This window comes from Brassica rapa, chromosome A01 (genome assembly GCF_000309985.2).
Source record: "Brassica rapa cultivar Chiifu-401-42 chromosome A01, CAAS_Brap_v3.01, whole genome shotgun sequence".
In the NCBI taxonomy this organism is placed as follows: domain Eukaryota; kingdom Viridiplantae; phylum Streptophyta; class Magnoliopsida; order Brassicales; family Brassicaceae; genus Brassica; species Brassica rapa.
The window spans coordinates 10,011,680-10,032,599 of NC_024795.2; the positions used below are offsets into that span (position 1 = coordinate 10,011,680).

Sequence of the window (20,920 nt, forward strand, 5' to 3'; positions counted from 1 at the left end):
CGCATTTTCTTATAAATTTGGGGTTTTCTTTGCGTCTCATTAGTTAAGGAAATTTTGTTTGGTTTGAATGAATAAGCTTTGCAAATTAGATTTGAACAACAAAATATTTAATTGTTAATTAGAATTAGATGATGGTGATGACCCATGTCAAGACCACTAGTGTGATCCTTCCCGGCCCAAAATTTGCAAAATTCACATATGTATCAATTTAACTAGAAGGTCAAGACAAGGAAACACATTTACCAGTCTACAAAATATTGTAAGCAATACTCGACTCAACAAATGCACAAAAAAATAGTTGAGTCAACAAATGTTTTATGCATCAGAAAAATAAAATTGATACAAACATAAAAAGAAAAAAGAGATTGTGTTAAAAGAAAGGTTGAAGATACACTTGGTGATCATATTCGTGTCTTGGTACTTTATTATAGTTTCTGCAAGATTTGCATGAAGCAAAATACTTGAGAAGCTCCAGTGATTGGATGTCTCTATTAGTTACAAAGATACCACAAACTGATGATATGTAAATAAAAATACAAACGAGATGAATAAGAACATGGATTCGTCTACCTCTGATGATAACATTAGTTTTTAAGCAAGGGATTGAGTTTGAGGAAATAGATCTAGCGGCTGTAGTGGTGTTTTCTTATACTCATGTCAAAGACGTGACAAAAATAGTAGTTGTAAAACACTCGTGCCTAAATTTGAGGAGTTGCAACCAGTAATCCAGTATCCTCCCTCCCTAGAGAGTTTTTCTTAGTTGCTGCCTTCTGCTTTATTATATTTTGTTTTCTACCGCTAAGCTAGATGATATGGTTAACTAAACCGTGTGTGCATTTAATAAAGGAGGGGCTTCCACATCTATTTGATTATCTTCTTTGTCCGAAACCTTAAGTCCAAAACTTCCATTTTTGAGCTGCTTGAACCATTTCTTCTGCTTCGGTTGCTCAGCACTTATTGCAATGGCAACGTCATTAGGGAAGAGATCACATTTCACAAAAGCGTGCACCACCGTCAATACAAGGACACCTATCACCATCAGAGTTGCTGCTCCAGACATCACAATCGACAAGACCTGAGTTGCTACTCCGGTGACTTCCCCTGAGTATTTTATCGTCGCAGTGGCCACAGCCGTCATAGGAAACGTGTAAGCCCACCAAGCTAGCGAGAATCTGCCATTTCACAATATAAAAAAAATCAGATTAGATTACATCTAATTTATTTGGTTTCTAGACTTAATTAGTTATAAATAACTTACTTGAATCCACGGAAAAAGTTGATCCGCACAACCTGAAAGAAGAACCACAACAAGTGAAGTGATTAACATTTCTTGTGTAGCAAGCAACTTTGCTTTGTTTTCACTACAACTTTGTTATTTGAAGAAGAAAATTACCAGAGAGAAGTACAAGAACAAGGAAATGAAGTAGTAAAAGCGGGAACCAAGATCGAAAGAGCCACAAAGCTGTGTCCAAGCCATGGAAGCGACAGCCGGTGCAGCAACAAAGAGGAAAAAGACAGGGTGGAGCTCTTTAGGTAATGTTTCGTTGGTGGGAAGTCTCTGATAGAGAGTCACAAACAAGACCAAATAATAAGCCAAACCAACGGCAAAGAAGAACATCGGTCCTTCTTCCAACCCCATCGATGCTCCAAGAAGTGCTCCGGCGAAGTTTCCAATAATGGCAAGGTGATTCGTAGGATTAGCAACTTTGGAGAGGCGTCTTTGTCCACCAGACATCCACTGTCCGTAAATCTTCATTTCAAGAAATAAGACCGGAGCCATCAAGAAGTACCAAAGCATAGAGGGAAGATTCGAGGTGATAGAATGTGGGATTCCAAGTGCTATGAAGAGGACTGATATGAGAGGAGCGAAGAAGAAGTTGACTCTGATTGGATGCTTGAACTCTCTGCGAACCGCCTGGAAGAAGAAGATGGTTTTGAAGAGGTAAGTAATGGAGACGGCGAGGAGGAGGACGAGAGAAATCCACCAAAGCACGTGGTTGACCACTTGCGTCAAGTGCAAGAATCTCTCAGCGTTTGTGGTTGCTAAGGTCTTCCACATGATCGCTTGACTACTTACACCAAGGCACATCCCGTACGATGTGATTGGAAAGCGTAGAAGAAACGGCCACGTTTTGTCCTCAGGCAAAACTATCTTCTCCTTCTCCTGTTCTTTCACCAATACAAAATATCATAAACTTCTTGAAGTAACTTTAAATCTCGGTGCATCCGTAAAAAAAAACTATTTAGAATTAAGAAAAGTAACTTTTTAAGCAAAACTATCTTCTCCTTCTCCTGTTCTTTCACCAATACAAAATATCATAAACTTCTTCAAGTAACTTTAAATCTCGGTGCATCCGTAAAAAAAAACTATTTAGAATTAAGAAAAGTAACTTTTTAATAAAAATGGTTTCTTAAAAATATATCAGCTTTAAAGTACGAGTGTAAGGATTATAACTATTTCTTCACATAATAATATATAAATAAATTCTAAACGGATATTTGACTCAATATCTGTTTGATTTTTTCAAAGTTAATTCGTGTTTGTTAACATGAAGTAACAAAAAAATCAAGAACAAGGACAAGAATATAATATACCTTGAGAGTTTCAAGTTCAGGACCTTGAAGAGCTTCAAAGAATCTATCAGCGGTTAGAGATTCAGTGATCTCTTTATCCTCCTCCTGCAACGAGCTGTCAATGGGTTTCCCACGTAAATTCGATATCTGACGTTCGAGCTTCCCTGACATGGTCCTGAATAGGTCATACCTCTTGTCGTGGGAGCTCCTAAAAGCTTCTTGGTCAAGAAACATGGATCCTCTAGGCATAGACTTGGAGTGAAACGTCATGTTCCTCGGTCCCATTCGTTTCTCTAATCGTGAGAACTCTCCACAACTCGATTGACGATGGTTGTCTAATAGATCTGGAGTTGCTGGAGAAACTGAAGGACTAGCCGATCTCGTATTATTCATCGTTTCTCTGATTTAGTACATAAACTGCACTCATAAAGATCATCCAAACACGTTACATTCAAAGATACATACTAGTACTATACTATCTACTAGGTTACCTGTATTTAACATAAAAACCATATATACTTACAGAGAAAGTGATGGAAACAGAAGATGTAGATTTGATCAGCGTGAAGAACAGAGTAGTGATTAGGTATGGGCAGGGGACAGTGGCTGCCCCCCATATATAAGTCAATTAAGTCCACCGAGAGACCAGAATATACTGTATATGTGCGGTAGAACGGGATAGTTACGTAAAGATAAAGTGCTGTTCAGATAAAGTTTTATAGCTGTCGAAAGGAAGAAAGATAAAGTTTGATGTCTTTGCACTTTTGTTTGTATTCAAGCAGTTGTGTTTTGACTAGTAGTGCGTTGTCTACAGTCACTTTTATTGTCTTATTTGTTCTGTGCCCAGCTAAAAGGATCTTTCATTAAGCGGTGGGTTTTTGGTCTGAGATTTGTCCCATGCTATTACCAAAAGAACCTATTAGTGCAACAATATAACGACGGTAAAGAGTATACAAGAACCTTCGCATAAAATATACAAACAATTTAGGTTAACAAATCCAGTAATAAATGTTCCTTGGAATGTGTGTTTGGACTCCAAAGTCAAATATTTAACGAAAGAAGTGGCTCTTTGCCCTCTCGGTTAGCCGCGTCTGTGTTTTCCACTATTATCCGTACATTCAAAATGAAGTCCAATGTTCTATACTTTTATTCTTAAATATCCCCGTATATTAAAAAAGAAACATTAATTTTAATGAGTTCACATTATCTTGGTCACATGACATTTTCATAGTCATTTGAAAATCACGACGCTGACGACATGTCGGCTTGATAGAGCTCTTAACAAAATGGCGACAAAAACTTTCCTATTTTGATTCAATTAATCACATACACGGTTTTTGTGATTCAGCTCATGCCGATAATTGTCAAGAGTAAAGCAAAAATAACTTTTCATCTTGAAACTTGAGCATCTTAGAAAGTTTAAAAAATAGTAAAACAAAAAAACTTTTCATCTTGAAGGTGAAAAGCGGAGCAGAGAAACTTGAGCATCTCATCCACCGGATCACTTTCGCAGAATAAGTAGGTCCATGCCGTGCTTAAAAATGAGACAAGGCATCCGCATATAGCGCCAAGAAGTTGGTCATTCATTTGAGAGAAGAACAAAACATGTACTTAGGAAAACATTGTGATTTTATAAAATGAAAAACAATCAAATCTTGTGAGAAGATAGTTGATGTATGTTCTCGTCAGACAAGAGCGAGACAGAAATGGCGTTGGATCTCTCAGCATAAATCTGTAGGTAAAGACAGAGATTGTGTTGGATCTCTTGGCGTAAATCTGTAGGTAAAGACGGATTCTTCATCTACACCTCTGGATGCAAGCCATATGTATTGAACGAATCTACAGACATGTTCTTGAAGCTCTGGAGGTAGTTGACGATATCTCATCCATTCTTCAGTGTCTCATCGCTTAACTCTCCATTCCTCAACTTTCACACGCAAAACGTACTTATTTTTATGACTTTTACAAAAAATTTGTATGCTTAAGTTTAGAGTCTAAGTTTCAAATTTCTTTTTATATTTTGCAGTGTGTTAAGATTAACGCTTCTGTCAAAAAAGATCTGATGAATCAGTTTGATTCATTTCTTTCCCAAGGCTGTTCCAAAATTCTCATCAACTTTTCACTCAATGATTCATTAATACACTGTCCATTTTTTAATTAATGTATGCTGGATTTGAAACCTACAACAACCCATTTTATTAAAATTAGTTTGTGTATTTTCTTAATATCTTTTTTTTTAAAACAATAACATAGAAATAAAAAGATAGAAATCTCAATATCCATTAAAAAATCAAATTGTTTTACTGTATAAATTATATTAGATTTAGGGAATAAAAAATTAAATAAAATAAAAATAACTATTAAATATAAATTATATAAAAACTACTATTAATAAAATTTATATTATTAAACTTACTAAAAACAAATTTCTATGAGTATAAATATAGAACTTTTTATATTATGTTTAGCATATATGAAAGTTCAAACAACACAAATAATATTGGATTATCTTATATAAAATATATAATTTTAAAATGTCACCAACATTGTTTATACAAACAACACAAATAATATTAGATGTTATTTTTCCTCAACTATTATAATATAGATTTGCATTCGTTTAAAAGATTGTAAAATGAAACCATTGGTTCGACATCAAAACAGTCTAAAATGCATGTAACATGAAACCAAACAAATAATAATAATTTTGGTTTAATCACCAAAAAAATGAAAAACTTAACCGAACAAAACAAAATAAATATGAATTTAGAATGGTAATTATATTTTAGGAACTAAAAACTGGAAAAATGTAAAACCGAACAGATAACCAGATTAAACATAACTAATATTTTTTATCTTAAATTTTTTTTAATAATCTCATCATGCGCAAAGCGCGGATTACTACCTAGTAATAGTAATAAAGTATAACTAGATTTTGAATCGCGCTTTAAAAGCTCGGAAATATTTTTGGTTTAATTATATTTGTTACTTTTTTGTTTAGTTGTAGTTAATTTTGTGGTTTTTCAATCCAAAATATAGGTATCGTTCGGCTATTTATGAATTTAGATTTGATTTCAGTTTGACTATTTTGGTTAGGGCTGGACAAATGAAACTCGAATTTGAAGAATACAATCGAATCCGATCCGAAAAATTAGTACCAAAACAAAATTGGTTAAATATCCGAATGAGTTAAAAAAAATGTGTATCTAGAGAACCGAAAACAAACCTGATCCAAACTGAAGTATTTCGGGTACCCGAATGTATCCAAAATAGATTTATATACTTAAATATATTGATCATTTTTAGATTTAATATATTAAAAAGTATCCAAAATATATATGATATTTTGAAATTTTCCAAAATTAAATATCTAAAATAGCTAAACAATACTCAAAACACTAAAAATATTTGAAATATCTATTGACTTCCTATTCAAATATTCTTACCAAACCAATTTAAATGTTAAGTTATATGTATTTTAGCATATATTATTCAAACTTATATGTAATATATTATATTATTTTTATATTTTGAAAAAATTAAAGTATATATGAATTTTAATTTTTTAAAATAATTTAAATGGGTTACTTGAACTTGCAAACATCAAAAGCCCAAAATTTGTAAATATCCTAATAAAATTGAAATCTTTAACCCCGTAAAACCCAATACCCAAATAGATCCTGATTAAATTCGAATGGATACCCGAACATCCACCTCTAATGTTTTGGCTTGGTCTAATAACAGTGAGAAGATATCTATAGAATAATAAAAAGATTTAGTTAGTTAATGTATATAGCATCTTAACAAATCGGATATAGCAATAATGTGTATCTCGAATTAAATTATTTGGCCATAGCAATTTCTCTTTTATTTATTTATTTTATTTTTAAAAAATCCAGTGGCATGACATTGTAATTATATGGAAAAATTAAGGGATAATCCTAATAGGGATTTTGCTTTAATCTATACTATTAAAGCATAATCCGTAATAGTATTCAATCCTTGCTTTTTCAATTTATTTCCAATGGCATGCCACTTGCATTTAATTTTAACATATATTATTGATTTAAACAAACAACCAAATATTTCCTATATTTATGGTAATTAATGCTTTCCATATTTTGTGAATAATAATAATTATATTTCTATGCAAACTTTATTTCATTTTAATTGAACATTTAATACTTCAACCGTTGGTTCCACCGTAGTAATTCTATTTCAAAAATATTTTTTCCTTAACGCTGGATAATTATGTTATTACAAACTATTAGAAATATTAATAACATCTAACCATTTAGATGTTCATGTATCTGTGAATAGTATTGTGGGATTGTTAGCATATTTGTGACATTGTTAGATTGTTTACATATATAGTAACATATAAAAATGTTTTTTAAATTTGTACCATTTCAAATGACAGCTAATAAAATAATTAGTTTTACTTACAAATTCTTATCCGGCTAAATATTCTTTAAATTATATGTTGTTGCAAATTATTAGGAAGCTAATATTATGTTTAGCCTAATACATAAAATAATTTAAATACAATAATCCAGACAACTAATATTATTATTCTTAGCTGAACATGAAAAGGTTTATCCAGCTAATAATTTTAAGTGCCCACCTATAACAGTTTTGTATCTTCCTATTGTCAAATAATATCACTTATATATTAATGGAGAAACATTAAATCATTTTTTTTGTAGCCACATGTCACCATATGAATGAAATTTAGAATTCTTAGAAGAATAGGTTAGTCCATCTTTAAATATATTATACTTTTTATTAAACTAACAATCAAATTGATTATTAGTGTACAAAAGTATATTCTCGCACTTTTCTTAAATAAAAGCTATAGAATTACCTAATATGATTAACGTATATATGATAATTAATAATTATGAATAAAAAATATTTGATAATAATTTTTTTTATCTTACCTCTTTTTTAAATTTATATTATTAAAATATATTAAACAATCACATTAACCATATAATAAAAAATTAGATTTTTTCTTATATGTTATATTTTGAATTTTAAAACAACTATAAATTACTAAAAATATGAAATATCTTAAACTAAAATTTTGTGATCTATGGTTCAAATTGTTTTTGTAATAACAAGATACAAATGTATGAATATAAAGTCTCATTTAATACGCATTCATATTATATATTAATATAGTTTAAAATTAAACTATATAACATATAAAATACATAAATATGTTAATTTCTAAATTTGTATTGAAAAAATATTGAAACCTTAATATTTTTATTTTAAAAGTTGCATTGAAAAAATCGCACATTAGAAATTGTGTGTTTATCATATGAGTACGAATTCTCAATAATGAATATTTATATTAGAATATACTATATATCTATGTGACTATGTCCATGTCATTGAAATTTAGTTATATACCATATAAAATAAAATAAATGATTGTTTTGATTTATTTACACAAAAAGTATCGTAAATAAATGTGAGGTATTGTTTAGATTTATGTGCTTACTCTAATTTAATTATATACATGATACGTAAATAAGCAAAAAATTAATAATAATGTATAATTGTTTTTTTTTATATATAACATTGATCCCACGCAATTGTGCGGGTCTTAGTATAGATACAGTTTGTGCTTAGGATTTTTTTGCCTTGTTCGGAGTGCATTAATTGGTTATGTGTTACAATAATGTTGGGCTTACAAATACAAATTAATCATAGAACACTAATGGGTCTTTCAAATACTATTTTCTTAAAAATTCAATATATCCTCCGGAAAATGGGCATTTTAATCCTCAACTATTTAAAATTAGCAAGTTTAATATCGAAGTATTGCTTGCACGATTTTATTCCTCAACTAATAGTTGACTTGGCAAACTAGAGACTAAAAAATCAGCCGTTAAGTCATAAATGATTCTCGTTAGTTTTATATCAGTTATCCTCGCCACTGAACCTGGAAAACTCGAAATTCCCAAATTCAAATCCAAATTTTGAGTGAAGACGATTTCCGACGATGAAAAATGTGATTTCTGGTGATATTTGTTTTTGTGATTGGGCCGGATTTGCTTTCTTATCACCGGAAATCGCTTTTGTTGTCACCAAGTAATCGTCATCACTCAAATTTAGGATTTGAGTTTGGGAATTTCTAGTTTTTCAGGTTTAGTGACGAAGATAATTGATATAAAACTAAAGAGAATTGTTTATGACTTAACGGCTGACTTTTTTAATCACTAATTTGTAAAGTCAACTATTAGTTGGGGAATAAAATCGTGCGAGGAATACTTAGATATTAAACTTGTTAATTTCAAATAGTTGAAGATTTAAATGGAGAAAACGGGCATTTAAATACTGAACTTACTCAAATTTACCAAAAAATACACAAACTCTTCATTAACCTAAAAAAATAACAAACTTATGTTGACTGCGCCGTTTAAGATACTAGCTTAGTCAACATTAATAAGTGTTAAGCGGCCGTTTAGTGTTAACGACGACGTAAACAAAGTCGTTTTAGAACTAGAAACTGCATGAACCCTAACTTATCGATTTCATCTCTTCTCCTTCCCCTTAGACTCCTAATCCAAGACTGCAATTTACTTATCCTCTGATTCTTCGTAAAAATCTGAGCATGAACCCCAAGGAAAAAAAGAAAAAGATTCCTATCCGTCCACCTAAGCCAAGAGAACACGAAGATGAATCCCCAGTTGTGGTTGAAAACAACGATATGGAGAGGAATGAAGATGAGGACGTCAACAGAGAGGAGCGTGAACGTGTACCTGGTGATGACTGTGAAGCCATTGTTGACGATTCTGATGATGAATTGGTAGAACAAGCTGAAGAGAATGATGTCGAAGAAGAAGAAACATGTGGCATTCGAGTTGAAGAAGAAGCTTGTGAAGTGTTACCTACACACTTTGGAGATGTCGCAAGGAATGATGGAGGAGACGATGATGAGAGCGGAGATGACGACTGTTGGAAAGAAGATAATATACCTGATCCTATATCATCTGATGATGAAGAAGAGGATGCGCGAAGGGAAGCTCGAGAGGATGAAGCATTAAGCGATGAGGTTTTGGCTTTGGGAAAGACATTTTCTTCTGCGGCTGAGTTCAAGCAAGCTCTTTTGAGGTATTCATTGAAAACAAGATACGACGTTAAGCTATATATTTCATCAGAACTGAAGCTTGGTGCTGTTTGCTCGGACACTGAATATGATTGTCCTTGGAGGGTGTACTGTTCATATGAAAAGAGGAAGCATAAGCTGCAAATAAAAGTGTATGTTAATGAACACACTTGTATAAGGTCTGGTTACTCAAAATTGTTGAAGACTTCGTCAATTGTACAACTGTTTGCGGAAAGATTGAGGCTGAATCCAAAGCTTACAGCTATAGAAATTAGTGAGGAGATCAAACGGACTTACAGCTTGATAGTAACCGATGAGAAGTGTCGAAAAGCGAAGACAAAAATCACTAGGGAAAGGAGAGCTGGCCATGAAGCTCACTTTTCGCGAATATGGGATTATGAAGCCGAACTACATAAGAAAAATCCAGGCACCATCACAGAGATAGTGACCATTCCAGGAGCAACACCAAGAAGCAAACAAAGGTTTGATCGCTTCTATGTATGTTTTGAAGCACAAAGATCGGCTTGGAACTCCACTTGTAGGCCAATCATAGGTCTAGATGGAGCCTTTCTCAAATGGGATGTGAAGGGCCAATTGATTGCTGCTGTTGGAAGAGATGGAGATAATCAAATTGTGCCAATTGCTTGGGCTGTAGTGGAGGCATGGTTCATCAATCATCTAAAGATGGATTTGGAACTTGGTGATGGAAGCAACTTCACATTCATATCTGATAGGCAAAAGGTAACAAGTGTTTTACTTATATTAAGACCGATTTACATCAAAATAACAAGTGTTTTATGTGTTGTTATGTAGGGTTTGTTGAAAGCTGTTCATTTAGAGATTCCTAATGCAGAACATAGAATGTGTGCTAGACACATTCTTGGGAATTGGAAGAGAGATAGCCATGACCCTCAGCTAGAGGGATTATTCTGGAAAATAGCTCGCAGTTACACTTTAGGAGACTTTCGTGAGCAAATGAATGAGCTTCAGAGGTACAATCCAGTGGCGCATCAAAACCTTCAAGTCACCAATCCTCACACTTGGCCGCGGGCTTTCTTTAAGGTTGGTTCATGTTGCAATGATAATCTGAACAACCTTAATGAATCTTTCAATAAAACAATCCGTGAGGCTAGGCGAAAACCACTTCTTGACCTGTTAGAGGAAATTAGGAGACAATGCATGGTTCGCACAGCAAAACAGTCTCTAATTTCTAATAGGTTGAAGACTAGGTTCACTAAACGAGCTCACGTTGCAATAGAATCTGCTATAGCTAAGGGTCAGGATTGTATTAGATATATGGCTACTGGTAATGTATTCGAAATTGACGACCATGGCTGCTATTATAGTGTTGATATGAATCTGAAAACTTGTGGTTGTGGGATGTGGCAACTAAATGGAATTCCATGTAATCATGCCGCTTGTGTGATCTCCGCAAATAAGCAAAAAGTGGACGATTACATTTCAGATTACTACAAAAAATGGAGAAAGACTTATGAGCATAGTATTAAGCCTGTTGAAGGGATGAAGTTGTGGCCGACGTTGAACAGGCTACCTGTCTTGCCTCCACCAAATAGGTTAGGTAATAGAGGAAGGCCAAGTAATTATGCTAGAAAGAAAAGCGCCAATGAATCATCTTCACAGTCAACAAGTAAGACTAGGCTAAGTCGTGATAAGCGCATTATGACTTGCTCAAACTGCAGAGAAGAAGGACATACCAAAGTTAGTTGTTCAAATCCGAGGGTCGAACCCGAGCCTAAACGACCACGAGGTCGCCCAAGAAAGGATCAGGTATGCTTATGTTGTTTTATTTATGTCTTTACATCATATTGATATGCTATGTTTTTCATAGGAAGGAGGGTCACAGCTTGGTTCACAAGGTGGATCACAGCTTGGATAATGAAGATGATGGTTCCTTTGTTTTGTTTACTTTTGTTTTTGTGATGGTTTTCATGTCATGAGTTACACTAAAATTTTGATGTTGTGTTTCAGTAACTTAGATGCTGCTTTTGTTGTTCTTAGACGAGTCCTGCCATTACTTTTAAGAATGTTTTAGTACAAATCAAAACGTTTCTTCTCTTGCCAAAGGAGAAATAAAGAAAATTTCTTTAAAAAAAAAAAACTAACTGAAGACACAGTGGCCCTGTTCGTCCCGTCAACACGCTGCGGCAGCTACGGCGATCATAGTTATAAAAGGAATGTTTTTTCTCTTGAGATGTTCGTCCATTAATTCTCAGTTCTCAGTGTTATTTTCTTGTAGCTGGTCGCTACGGCATCGTTCACTTGCCGAACATGGCCATTGTTATTTTTTTTAAACTAACTGAACACACTTTGTTTCAGCTAAAAACAGAGCAATGATAAGAAACAGAAACTCAGTTTTGTTTTGTTTATCTATTTTACAAGGTTTTCTTCCTACGACCAGTAAAAGAAACAAACTGTTATGTTCTTATCTTTTAACTTGGAAACATGTTTGAATAAGAAAGAGTATAAGACAGTGTAAAAATGAAGGCGTGAATCTTCTGTTAAAAAAATGTTCCTAGCAAATAACAATTCTACTGTTAAGCAAAAATCCAACAGTGGTGTCGAAATTCACCAAACCAAACTTCATCTTTCATAGTTTCACACCGGAATAAAGGATGCCCATGATTCTCTTGTGTTTTCCACGTTAATGTACAAACATCACTACCACATATACACTTCGAACTCATCTTTCACGTTTGAAGAAAAGAGATAGAATCGATATTAGGAGAGGAGATGTTTGGAGATTTGATTTTGTGCTCTGGTGTGAAGAGAGAGAGAGAGAGAGAGAGAGAGAGAGAGTAGAGAAGGATCAAATCGAGGGTTCATACGGTTTCGATTTGGGGATAATTCTAATTTTAAAACGACTTCGTTTACGTGGTCGTTAACGCTAAACGTCCACTTAACGTTAATTAGTGTTGACTAAACTCATATCTAAAATGGCCCAGTCAACATAAATTTGTTAATTTTTAGCTTAATGAAAAGTTTGTTTATTGTTTGGCAAATTTAAGTAAGTTTCAGTATTTAAATGTCCGTTTTCTCGATTTAAACGTCCATAAAAAAATCAATATATCCTCCTAGTCTATTTTTATTAAAAACTTTCCAAATGGTTGATTTTTCCGGCAAAAGGGTTAACGACCATAAGAGTTACTGCAAGCATTTCTATAGATAGAGGACGATCGTCCCACACCCATCAAGCCTATTTGTATTCTCCATCATCCACCACGTTCTTATTTACCACAAAAAACAAATCATCTACTACAAAAACTTGAGAGCAAAACTTGGTTATTTGAGAAAGGAAAAAAAATACAAAGACCACATGTTTTATTAGGGAATGCTTTTGAGTTTGAAAAGAGGATTTGTTTGGAATAAATGGAGCAGAAGAGCGTGTTGTTTTCAGCGTTAGGCGTTAGTGTTGGGCTAGGTCTCGGGCTAGCGTCAGGTCAAGGTTTAGGTAAATGGGCAAACGGCTCGGTTGCTGCAGACGATGGGCTTACGGGAGAAAAGATCGAGCAAGAGTTGGCGAGGCAGATTGTTGATGGAAGAGAAAGTAGTGTCACTTTCGATGAGTTTCCTTATTTCCTAAGGTACATTAACATTGTTTGTAATTTGTTTAAAAATGTTGGAGCCAATATTATTCTACTGATGATGTTTTATATTTGATGTTGCAGCGAGAAAACTCGGCTTTTATTGACAAGTGCAGCTTATGTTCACCTAAAGCAGTTCGATATCTCCAAGCACACACGTAATCTTGCACCTGCGAGTAAGGCTATTCTTCTATCTGGACCTGCTGGTAAACATCTCTCGTACTTTTTGTGTTCCAACCTTTTGTCTCCATGATATTATCCAGATCTAGTGTAACTTTGGTCTTGTCTCTCTTTTCCTGCAGAATTCTATCAGCAAATGCTTGCAAAAGCATTGGCTCATTATTTTGAATCAAAACTATTGCTACTAGATGTAACCGACTTCTCTATTAAGGTGATAACTGTTGCATATAGTTTTAGTTATTTCCAACAAAAGAGTAGTTTCTAAGCTTTTATCTTTCTTGCTCGTTGAAACAGATGCAAAGCAAGTACGGATGCATCAAGAAGGAACCTGTACGTTACTTTGTGATCAATGATCATATGCGTTGTAGCTTAACTTTGTCTTTTGTACAGACGGTGATTGTATTTTTTGTTTCATTCCTATTGTTTGCTAGTGTCACAAGAGGTCTATTTCTGAGATGACATTGGACAAAATGTCTAATTTGATGGAGTCTTTCTCCATGCTCACCCAAAGGGAAGAAACAAGAGGTACATTACATTATCAAAGTCCCTGGCCTTAAAATTGCTTTTCCCCCTAATAAACCTCAAGTGTAAGCACTATTGACTTGTTGTAAATGGTAGGGACATTGCGTAGGCTCACTAGTGGTAACGATCTTACCTCAAGGTACATTTTGCTTCTTCTTTTTTCATTCTTGGTGTAGCTTGAAACTCTTTTGGCGGCTTTTAATAAAAGCTGGAAGAGATAGCTTTATATGTTTGATGTAAGCTCACTAGTTCCTTTGACGTACCAGGGGCTTTGAAGGCTCAAGTCATCCTAATCGACTGAAGCGAAATGCTTCTGCTGCTTCTGATATCAGTAGCATATCTTCCCGTTCTGCGAGTTCTGTTTCAGGTGTGGAACCATCTTCTTCTTTCCTTTCTTACGTCAAACTAGTCCTAACTCCTCTTAAAATCTTATACCTCTTGTTCTTTTTTTTTTTGGCTTTTAACACCTTTCTAGCTTCAACCAAACGCAGTACAAACTTGTGCTTTGATGAGAAACTTTTCCTTCAGTCACTTTACAAGGTCTTGGTTTCGGTTTCTGAAACCAATCCCATAATAATATACCTAAGGGACGTTGAGAAGCTTATTCAATCAGAAAGGTTCTACAAGTTGTTCCAGAGGCTCTTGACTAAGCTTTCTGGTCCTGTTTTACTTCTCGGCTCAAGACTATTAGAACCTGAAGATGACTGCCAAGAAGTAGGAGAAGGCATTTCTGCTTTGTTTCCTTACAACATCGAGATCCGACCTCCAGAGGATGAATCTCAGCTCATGAGCTGGAAAACTAGATTTGAAGACGACATGAAACTGATTCAGTTTCAGGACAACAAGAACCACATAGCTGAGGTTCTTGCGGCTAATGATCTCGAATGTGATGACTTAGGTTCCATATGCCATGCGGATACAATGTTCCTAAGCAGCCACATTGAGGAGATTGTTGTTTCTGCAATCTCTTACCATCTGATGAACAATAAAGAACCTGAATACAAAAACGGGAGGCTTGTAATATCTTCCAACAGGTACTAAGAATAATAATGATCTCTTCTCGGCCTGCGGTTTCAGTTTATTCGGTTATTTTCGGTTTTGGTTTATTCGGTCCGGCCACAATCCCACCGAAAAAAAATTGGTTCGGTTTTGGTTAATTTGGTATTTATTTTATTTCCAAAAATAACCAACTTTTTTGGTTTCGGTTAGAATTGGGTATGATTTTCTTAAAAAAATCCGATATTTTTGGTTAAATTTGGTTACTTCGGTTCAGTTATTTTAAAAAAAAAAAATCAAAAACCAAATCGCTTTTCAAAATCCTACCGAACCAAACTGAACTCCAACCGAAACCGAAAGTTTCGGTTCAGTTTGGCTGGTTCAGTTCGGACAAAATCCACAGGCCTAATCACACAACAATTTTTACACCTTCTAATTACACGGTTCTGCACCAGCTTGTCCCATGGACTGAGTATATTCCAGGAAGGTAGCAAATACCCTGAGAACTCCTTGAAGCTGGACAGAAACACTGACTCCAAGGTATTCACAGTTCTGACCATATGCTTTTGAAATCTCAAAGTTACTGAAATGTTACTGACTCTGGTGCAGGGAGAAGAAAGTGAAGAGATAGTAAAGAGTGAGTCCAAATCTGAGACGGTTCCTGCAAACAAAAATGATTTGGAAAGCTCTATTCCTGCAGCAAAGAATGAATGTCCCCTACCACCAAAAGCACCTGTAAATGTAAAACTAAAAACATACTAATTCAACATTCATATCTCAAATGTATTTGCCTTACCTTACAGGCTTTGATTATGTAGGAGGTGGCTCCTGATAATGAATTTGAGAAGCGGATAAGACCAGAGGTTATCCCAGCAAATGAGATTGGTGTGACCTTTGCTGATATAGGTTCACTAGATGAAACAAAAGAATCACTCCAAGAGCTTGTCATGCTTCCTCTACGTAGGCCTGACCTGTTCAAAGGTGGTCTCCTCAAACCCTGCAGGGGTATCCTCCTCTTTGGACCACCTGGTACTGGTAAAACTATGATGGCAAAGGCCATTGCCAACGAAGCTGGAGCTAGTTTCATAAACGTCTCCATGTCCACAATCACTTCAAAATGGTTTGGAGAAGATGAGAAGAATGTGAGAGCTTTGTTCACACTTGCAGCTAAAGTGTCTCCAACTATAATATTTGTGGATGAAGTGGATAGCATGCTGGGGCAAAGGACTAGAGCTGGAGAGCATGAGGCTATGAGGAAGATTAAAAATGAGTTCATGACACATTGGGATGGGCTTATGTCTAATTCAGGTGATAGGATTCTTGTCCTTGCTGCAACTAACAGACCGTTTGATCTAGATGAAGCAATCATTAGGAGGTTTGAGAGAAGGTAAGGGGGCATCATACTCATTTAAACGCTTAGCTGGAGTTTTACTAACTTTTGTTTTGTTTGGGAGGCAGAATCATGGTTGGTCTTCCATCGGTGGAGAGCAGGGAGAAGATCTTGAGAACCTTATTGTCAAAAGAGAAGACAGAGAATCTTGATTTCCATGAGCTTGCGCAGATGACAGATGGCTATAGTGGAAGTGATCTCAAGGTTTGTCTCGCTTTACATACACCTGAATCTTCTCTTTATGGACTCATTATTGTGAATGTTATGCAAACAGAACTTCTGCACAACAGCTGCATATAGACCTGTAAGGGAGTTGATAAAGCAGGAGTGCTTGAAAGACCAGGAGAGGAAGAAGAGAGAGGAACCAGAGAAGAGTAGTGAAGAGGGTTCTGAAGAAAAAGAAGAAGCATCTGAGGAGAGAGTCATAACGCTGAGAGCTTTGAGCATGGAAGACATGAGAGTAGCTAAAAGCCAAGTAAGTTTAAGACACTTAGTTGTGTTTGGTGACCTTGTGCAGAAAAAGAAAGCTAATTGATTTGCATTTTGCAGGTTGCTGCTAGCTTTGCAGCAGAAGGAGCAGGGATGAATGAACTGAAGCAGTGGAATGATTTGTATGGAGAAGGAGGCTCCAGGAAGAAGGAACAGCTCTCTTACTTCCTTTAATAGCTCTAACCCCACTCCTCTCTACATCTTCAACAAAGTTTTCATCTCTATGTGTCTGATATTTCATTAATTAGTATTATCTTATTAAACATAACTTTGTAAATAAAACATGTACAGTTAATTTATCCCTTCTTATCTTATTAATATAAAGTTTAACTGTTTATGTCTTGCTGAATGCTCTCGCCAAAGATTACATGAAACAACATTTATGAAACTCAACAAAACATAGTCTAAGATTTTTTGTTTACTGTGGGAGATTCTGTGTTGATGAAGTGAATAGATGCAGAACCGCAGACAATAATTCTGCAAAGCCTGATTCTTGGATGTCCAGAGAAAGTAACCGCAATGCGTTACATTCCCAACTCCTCCAATGACACTGATATCAAAAATTCAAACTTTCTTGTAAAGCTCGCGCCCCAACCATCAAGTCTCATTCCTGGTTTAGGGTGGTTCTTGCTGCCACCAAATCATAAGAAGCCATTCCATTTTTACAAAACTCCAGTTGCTGCTGCTCCCACCACTTCTTCTTATGGAATCCCTAGTCCGGTCCGAGCTCAAGAGAAGATCAAGTTCCACCAGTGCCACAACCATGACTTCAAAACTGTCACCAAATAAGCATTTGCTAGATGCAAAAGAGTCTGTAACAAGTCTACCAGTCATATCTTTGTTATCCCTCTCTATAAAAAGATATAATGTATTGGATAGATCACGAGCATTTGAGTATATGCTATTAAAAAGATATAACAGCAACCAAAAATGTATTAAACAGTTAGCGTTTGGTCTGATCAATTTGAGCTTACATTAGCTGCAAAAAAAAAAAGACAACATCCCGAAGCTCATAAAACAATGCGATTAAGACAAAAGGAAATGCCTTCCGTGTCCAAACCAAACCGATGTAAGTTTCTGGGGCCCAGTACCTTGAAGATGATGAAACAAAGGAAGCAGAAGAATATAAAGATGAAAAGATAGTCAACCAACAGGAAAAGCTTCGTGGATCCATGGTTTCTCCTTTTCATCTTCATCTTCCTCTTTTCCTCCTCCTCGTCGTCAATGAGCTCGATCCTCGCCATTGTCTCCGAGATTGACTGATCTTCTTCTTCTCCGCGACTTTTCTGTGAGATACAAAAAAAGTTGCTTGGAAACAAGAACCATCAAAACTCATCAAGATCGGTCAAAGTTGCTTGGAAACCAAAGCCCAAAAGTTAGGTAGAAAGAGACCAAAGCCGCTTCTCATTACACTCTCTCTCTGATGAAACATTTGCCATCCAATTTTTTAAAAATTTATTCAAAATATTATAATTGTTTTGATAAGGCCATGGTGACCTGGTTTGGGTCAAGAAGCTGAAAAAAGCGGGGAAAAAGCTCTGCAGTCCTCTGTTTTTCTTTTAAGCAAGCTTTATATTTCAAAATACTAAATCACATGTTACACATGTTGTAAAAAAAGTTTTTTTTTCTTAAATAAATTTAACACTATGTGATTTTTCCGTGCTCATCCACGGGTATAAATGTTTTTAAAGTAAATATATTATAATAATTGATTGCTATTTACTTTTAATTTTAAATTAATTTATAATTTGTATGTATCATTTATATTTATAATATTATATTACTTTAATAATACATATGATTTTATATATGTTATATTTAATCGGTTTTATTGTTTTTACAGTCAATTTAGTTATCATTTGCGTAATTTGGATTGCATCTTTGAATTCAACTATAATATTTTTTATTCTAAATATATTATAATTTTGATTAATTTCTTATTTGCATTTAGGTGGTTATTGTCTTAAATATATAAATATATTTTATGAAGATTATGTATAACTTCAAATATTTTGTGCTTAGACTAAAAAAATTAAAATAAACTAAAGTGTCTGATTCCAATTTACATAAATTAATATAATGATAATATTCTGAAGTCTCATGCATATATATATATAAATTTTAGAAAAGAACTAAGTTGTAACAGTTGTTTACTACTTTATTTTCATTTTAATATGTTTTGAGTTGTTCTATGATTTATATTTATAAAATAAATTATTATTCTTATAAAATTATATATTTTTATTATAGTTAAATCTATGATTTTAGATATAAGTTAGATTAGTCGAATCACTCATATTGTGAGTATATTGAGTTACTATTATTCTTTCAAGTTCAAATGATATATTTTTATTTTTTATTATAATCAAGTCAAATCAAATCAATTTTATTTATCGTTTAAACGTGCATGTATTTTCATAATATTTATCAAATTATATATTGATGTTTTTAAAAATATATTATAAAATGAAGTAATGCTCAATAGGAAGTTACATACAGAAGTAGGTGATACAATTCTGGAAGCTCATGAACACATATTAATATTTAAGATAATTAAAATATTCTATAAATTCTAAATAACTTTATGCCTTTGATTTATTGAATGGAAACTAAAATTTATTTAAAATAATATTAAAAATGAGAATTCAGATTTGCTTTGGTATTTTGATTATGGTTATATTAAGTTCCACAAACATAAAATTTAAAAGAAAATTTAATATTAAGAAAAAAAATAACTTTAATAATAATAAAATATAATATATCTATTTTGCAACTATTTGATTTTTGTTTTTTTTTAATATCTCTTAAAAATAAGCAGTACACAAAATTGTGATTTTATTTGAAAATAATATTATATAAGTAAAATTATGTTTGAAAATAATATTTGATAAAATTATATTTTATTTGAAAATACTTCTATTTGTTTGAATTTTTTTTGTACTGTTTAAAATTATTTTTTGAAAGAAATGTTTTTTCTTTTTCTAATATCAAGATTATCTGTGTAATTTTTTTTTAATAAAAGCACATTATATACAAATTTATGTTTTTCATCTAAGAAAATATAGATATAGATAAAGTGTTTTATTACTTCAAAACTATATTTTTTGTTATTTAAAAATATTTTTTAAATGTAATATTACTATTTTGTGAACTTTCCTTTTTTTTGAAATGATATTATATATACATATATTTTCGTTTTCAATTTTTTTTTTAACTTTATAAAAAATTTCCTTTTTATTATATGTATATGTTTTTGGAAAATTTTTAAAAGAAAACTAAAAAAAAAATAGTATTTAATATTTTTAATTCATTAAGAGTATCTGCGTAATCAACCATCGTGAGAGTTAATATGAGAGTGACACATAGAAAACTGACTTCTCAAATAATATTATAGAGATTCTTCAAGAAAAAAAAAAGAAGATAATGGTTTCCATATTTCGTAATTTATATGTAATTAAAAATATTTTGTAGTCTATTATTTTGTAATTGGCAAAATAATTTTTAGTTTATATTTTTTTTACTGTTTAAATAATTTTTAAAAAAACTAGTTTTCTGATAGTTGTGCTCCCTACAACTTTAAGTATTTTTAGACAGGGTAAGCATATTATAATTATTGAACTTTTTATATTAAACCTAACCTAAAAATATTTTATGGTCACTTAAAACTCAGATCCTTCGATTTACGATTATGCCAGATGTTGCGAGCGAGCATTTCAGCCTTTCGGCTCCAAGTATGGAACATTCCGATGACGGGCTCGAGAGGGTTGCTGGTTATCGGGATGAGCCACCAGAGCTGCCATCACGTGAGTCTCCCATTTCTTCTGATCCGGAGACGACGAGGAAGAAGGCTGCTCTTGTTGATGCTGTGAATCCGCTGTTTCTAATGGTTTGGGATGTAGGAAGAGGGAGAGGGGTATGTTTTCAGTAGAATGGAAACAAGAATTGGTATGTTTTTTATAAGGTACAACCGTACAAGACGATACAAAGTTACAAACAGCTCCTTTTCTTTATTATTATTATTATTTTTTGGCGTAAACCATATTTTTT

At 33.5% G+C, this 20,920-nt stretch overlaps 3 protein-coding genes and 1 pseudogene across 6 annotated transcripts; 3 read left to right on the plus strand and 1 right to left on the minus strand.

Moving 5' to 3' along the window:
* Nucleotides 1-491: 491 nt before the first annotated feature.
* LOC103867762 (S-type anion channel SLAH2) lies at nt 492-7,622 on the minus strand. Of its 3 annotated transcripts, XM_009145859.2 has the most exons (6): nt 3,098-7,622; nt 2,765-2,991; nt 2,596-2,689; nt 1,394-2,164; nt 1,259-1,290; nt 492-1,172 (listed from the first exon to the last, which is right to left on the minus strand). In XM_009145859.2, exons 2-6 carry the CDS (start codon nt 2,965-2,967, stop codon nt 821-823), a joined length of 1,452 nt encoding a protein of 483 aa, XP_009144107.1. In that variant the 5' UTR covers nt 2,968-2,991; nt 3,098-7,622; the 3' UTR covers nt 492-820. The 3 variants fall into 3 exon arrangements, with proteins under 3 accessions (XP_009144107.1, XP_009144103.1, XP_018511580.1); XM_009145855.2 differs by having other exon boundaries at nt 2,596-2,991; XM_018656064.2 differs by lacking the exons at nt 2,765-2,991; nt 3,098-7,622 and having other exon boundaries at nt 1,394-2,169; nt 2,596-2,704.
* Nucleotides 7,623-9,199: 1,577 nt separating this feature from the next.
* Nucleotides 9,200-11,591, plus strand: LOC103868739. The gene is made up of 3 exons (XM_033275287.1): nt 9,200-10,435; nt 10,508-11,482; nt 11,544-11,591. The coding sequence occupies exons 1-3, from the start codon at nt 9,200-9,202 to the stop codon at nt 11,589-11,591; spliced, it is 2,259 nt and encodes a 752-aa protein (XP_033131178.1).
* A 1,001-nt stretch (nt 11,592-12,592) lies between these two features.
* Nucleotides 12,593-17,343, plus strand: LOC103867777. Of its 2 annotated transcripts, XM_009145868.3 has the most exons (14): nt 13,082-13,296; nt 13,381-13,502; nt 13,599-13,687; nt 13,771-13,806; nt 13,908-14,001; nt 14,095-14,137; nt 14,265-14,365; nt 14,474-15,032; nt 15,450-15,534; nt 15,604-15,735; nt 15,813-16,381; nt 16,453-16,588; nt 16,659-16,859; nt 16,934-17,343. In XM_009145868.3, the coding sequence occupies exons 1-14, from the start codon at nt 13,082-13,084 to the stop codon at nt 17,045-17,047; spliced, it is 2,496 nt and encodes an 831-aa protein (XP_009144116.2). In that variant the 3' UTR covers nt 17,048-17,343. The 2 variants fall into 2 exon arrangements, with proteins under 2 accessions (XP_033140043.1, XP_009144116.2); XM_033284152.1 differs by having other exon boundaries at nt 12,593-13,296; nt 14,265-15,032.
* On the plus strand, nt 17,157-18,015 carry LOC103868747 (annotated as a pseudogene).
* Nucleotides 18,016-20,920: the final 2,905 nt, after the last annotated feature.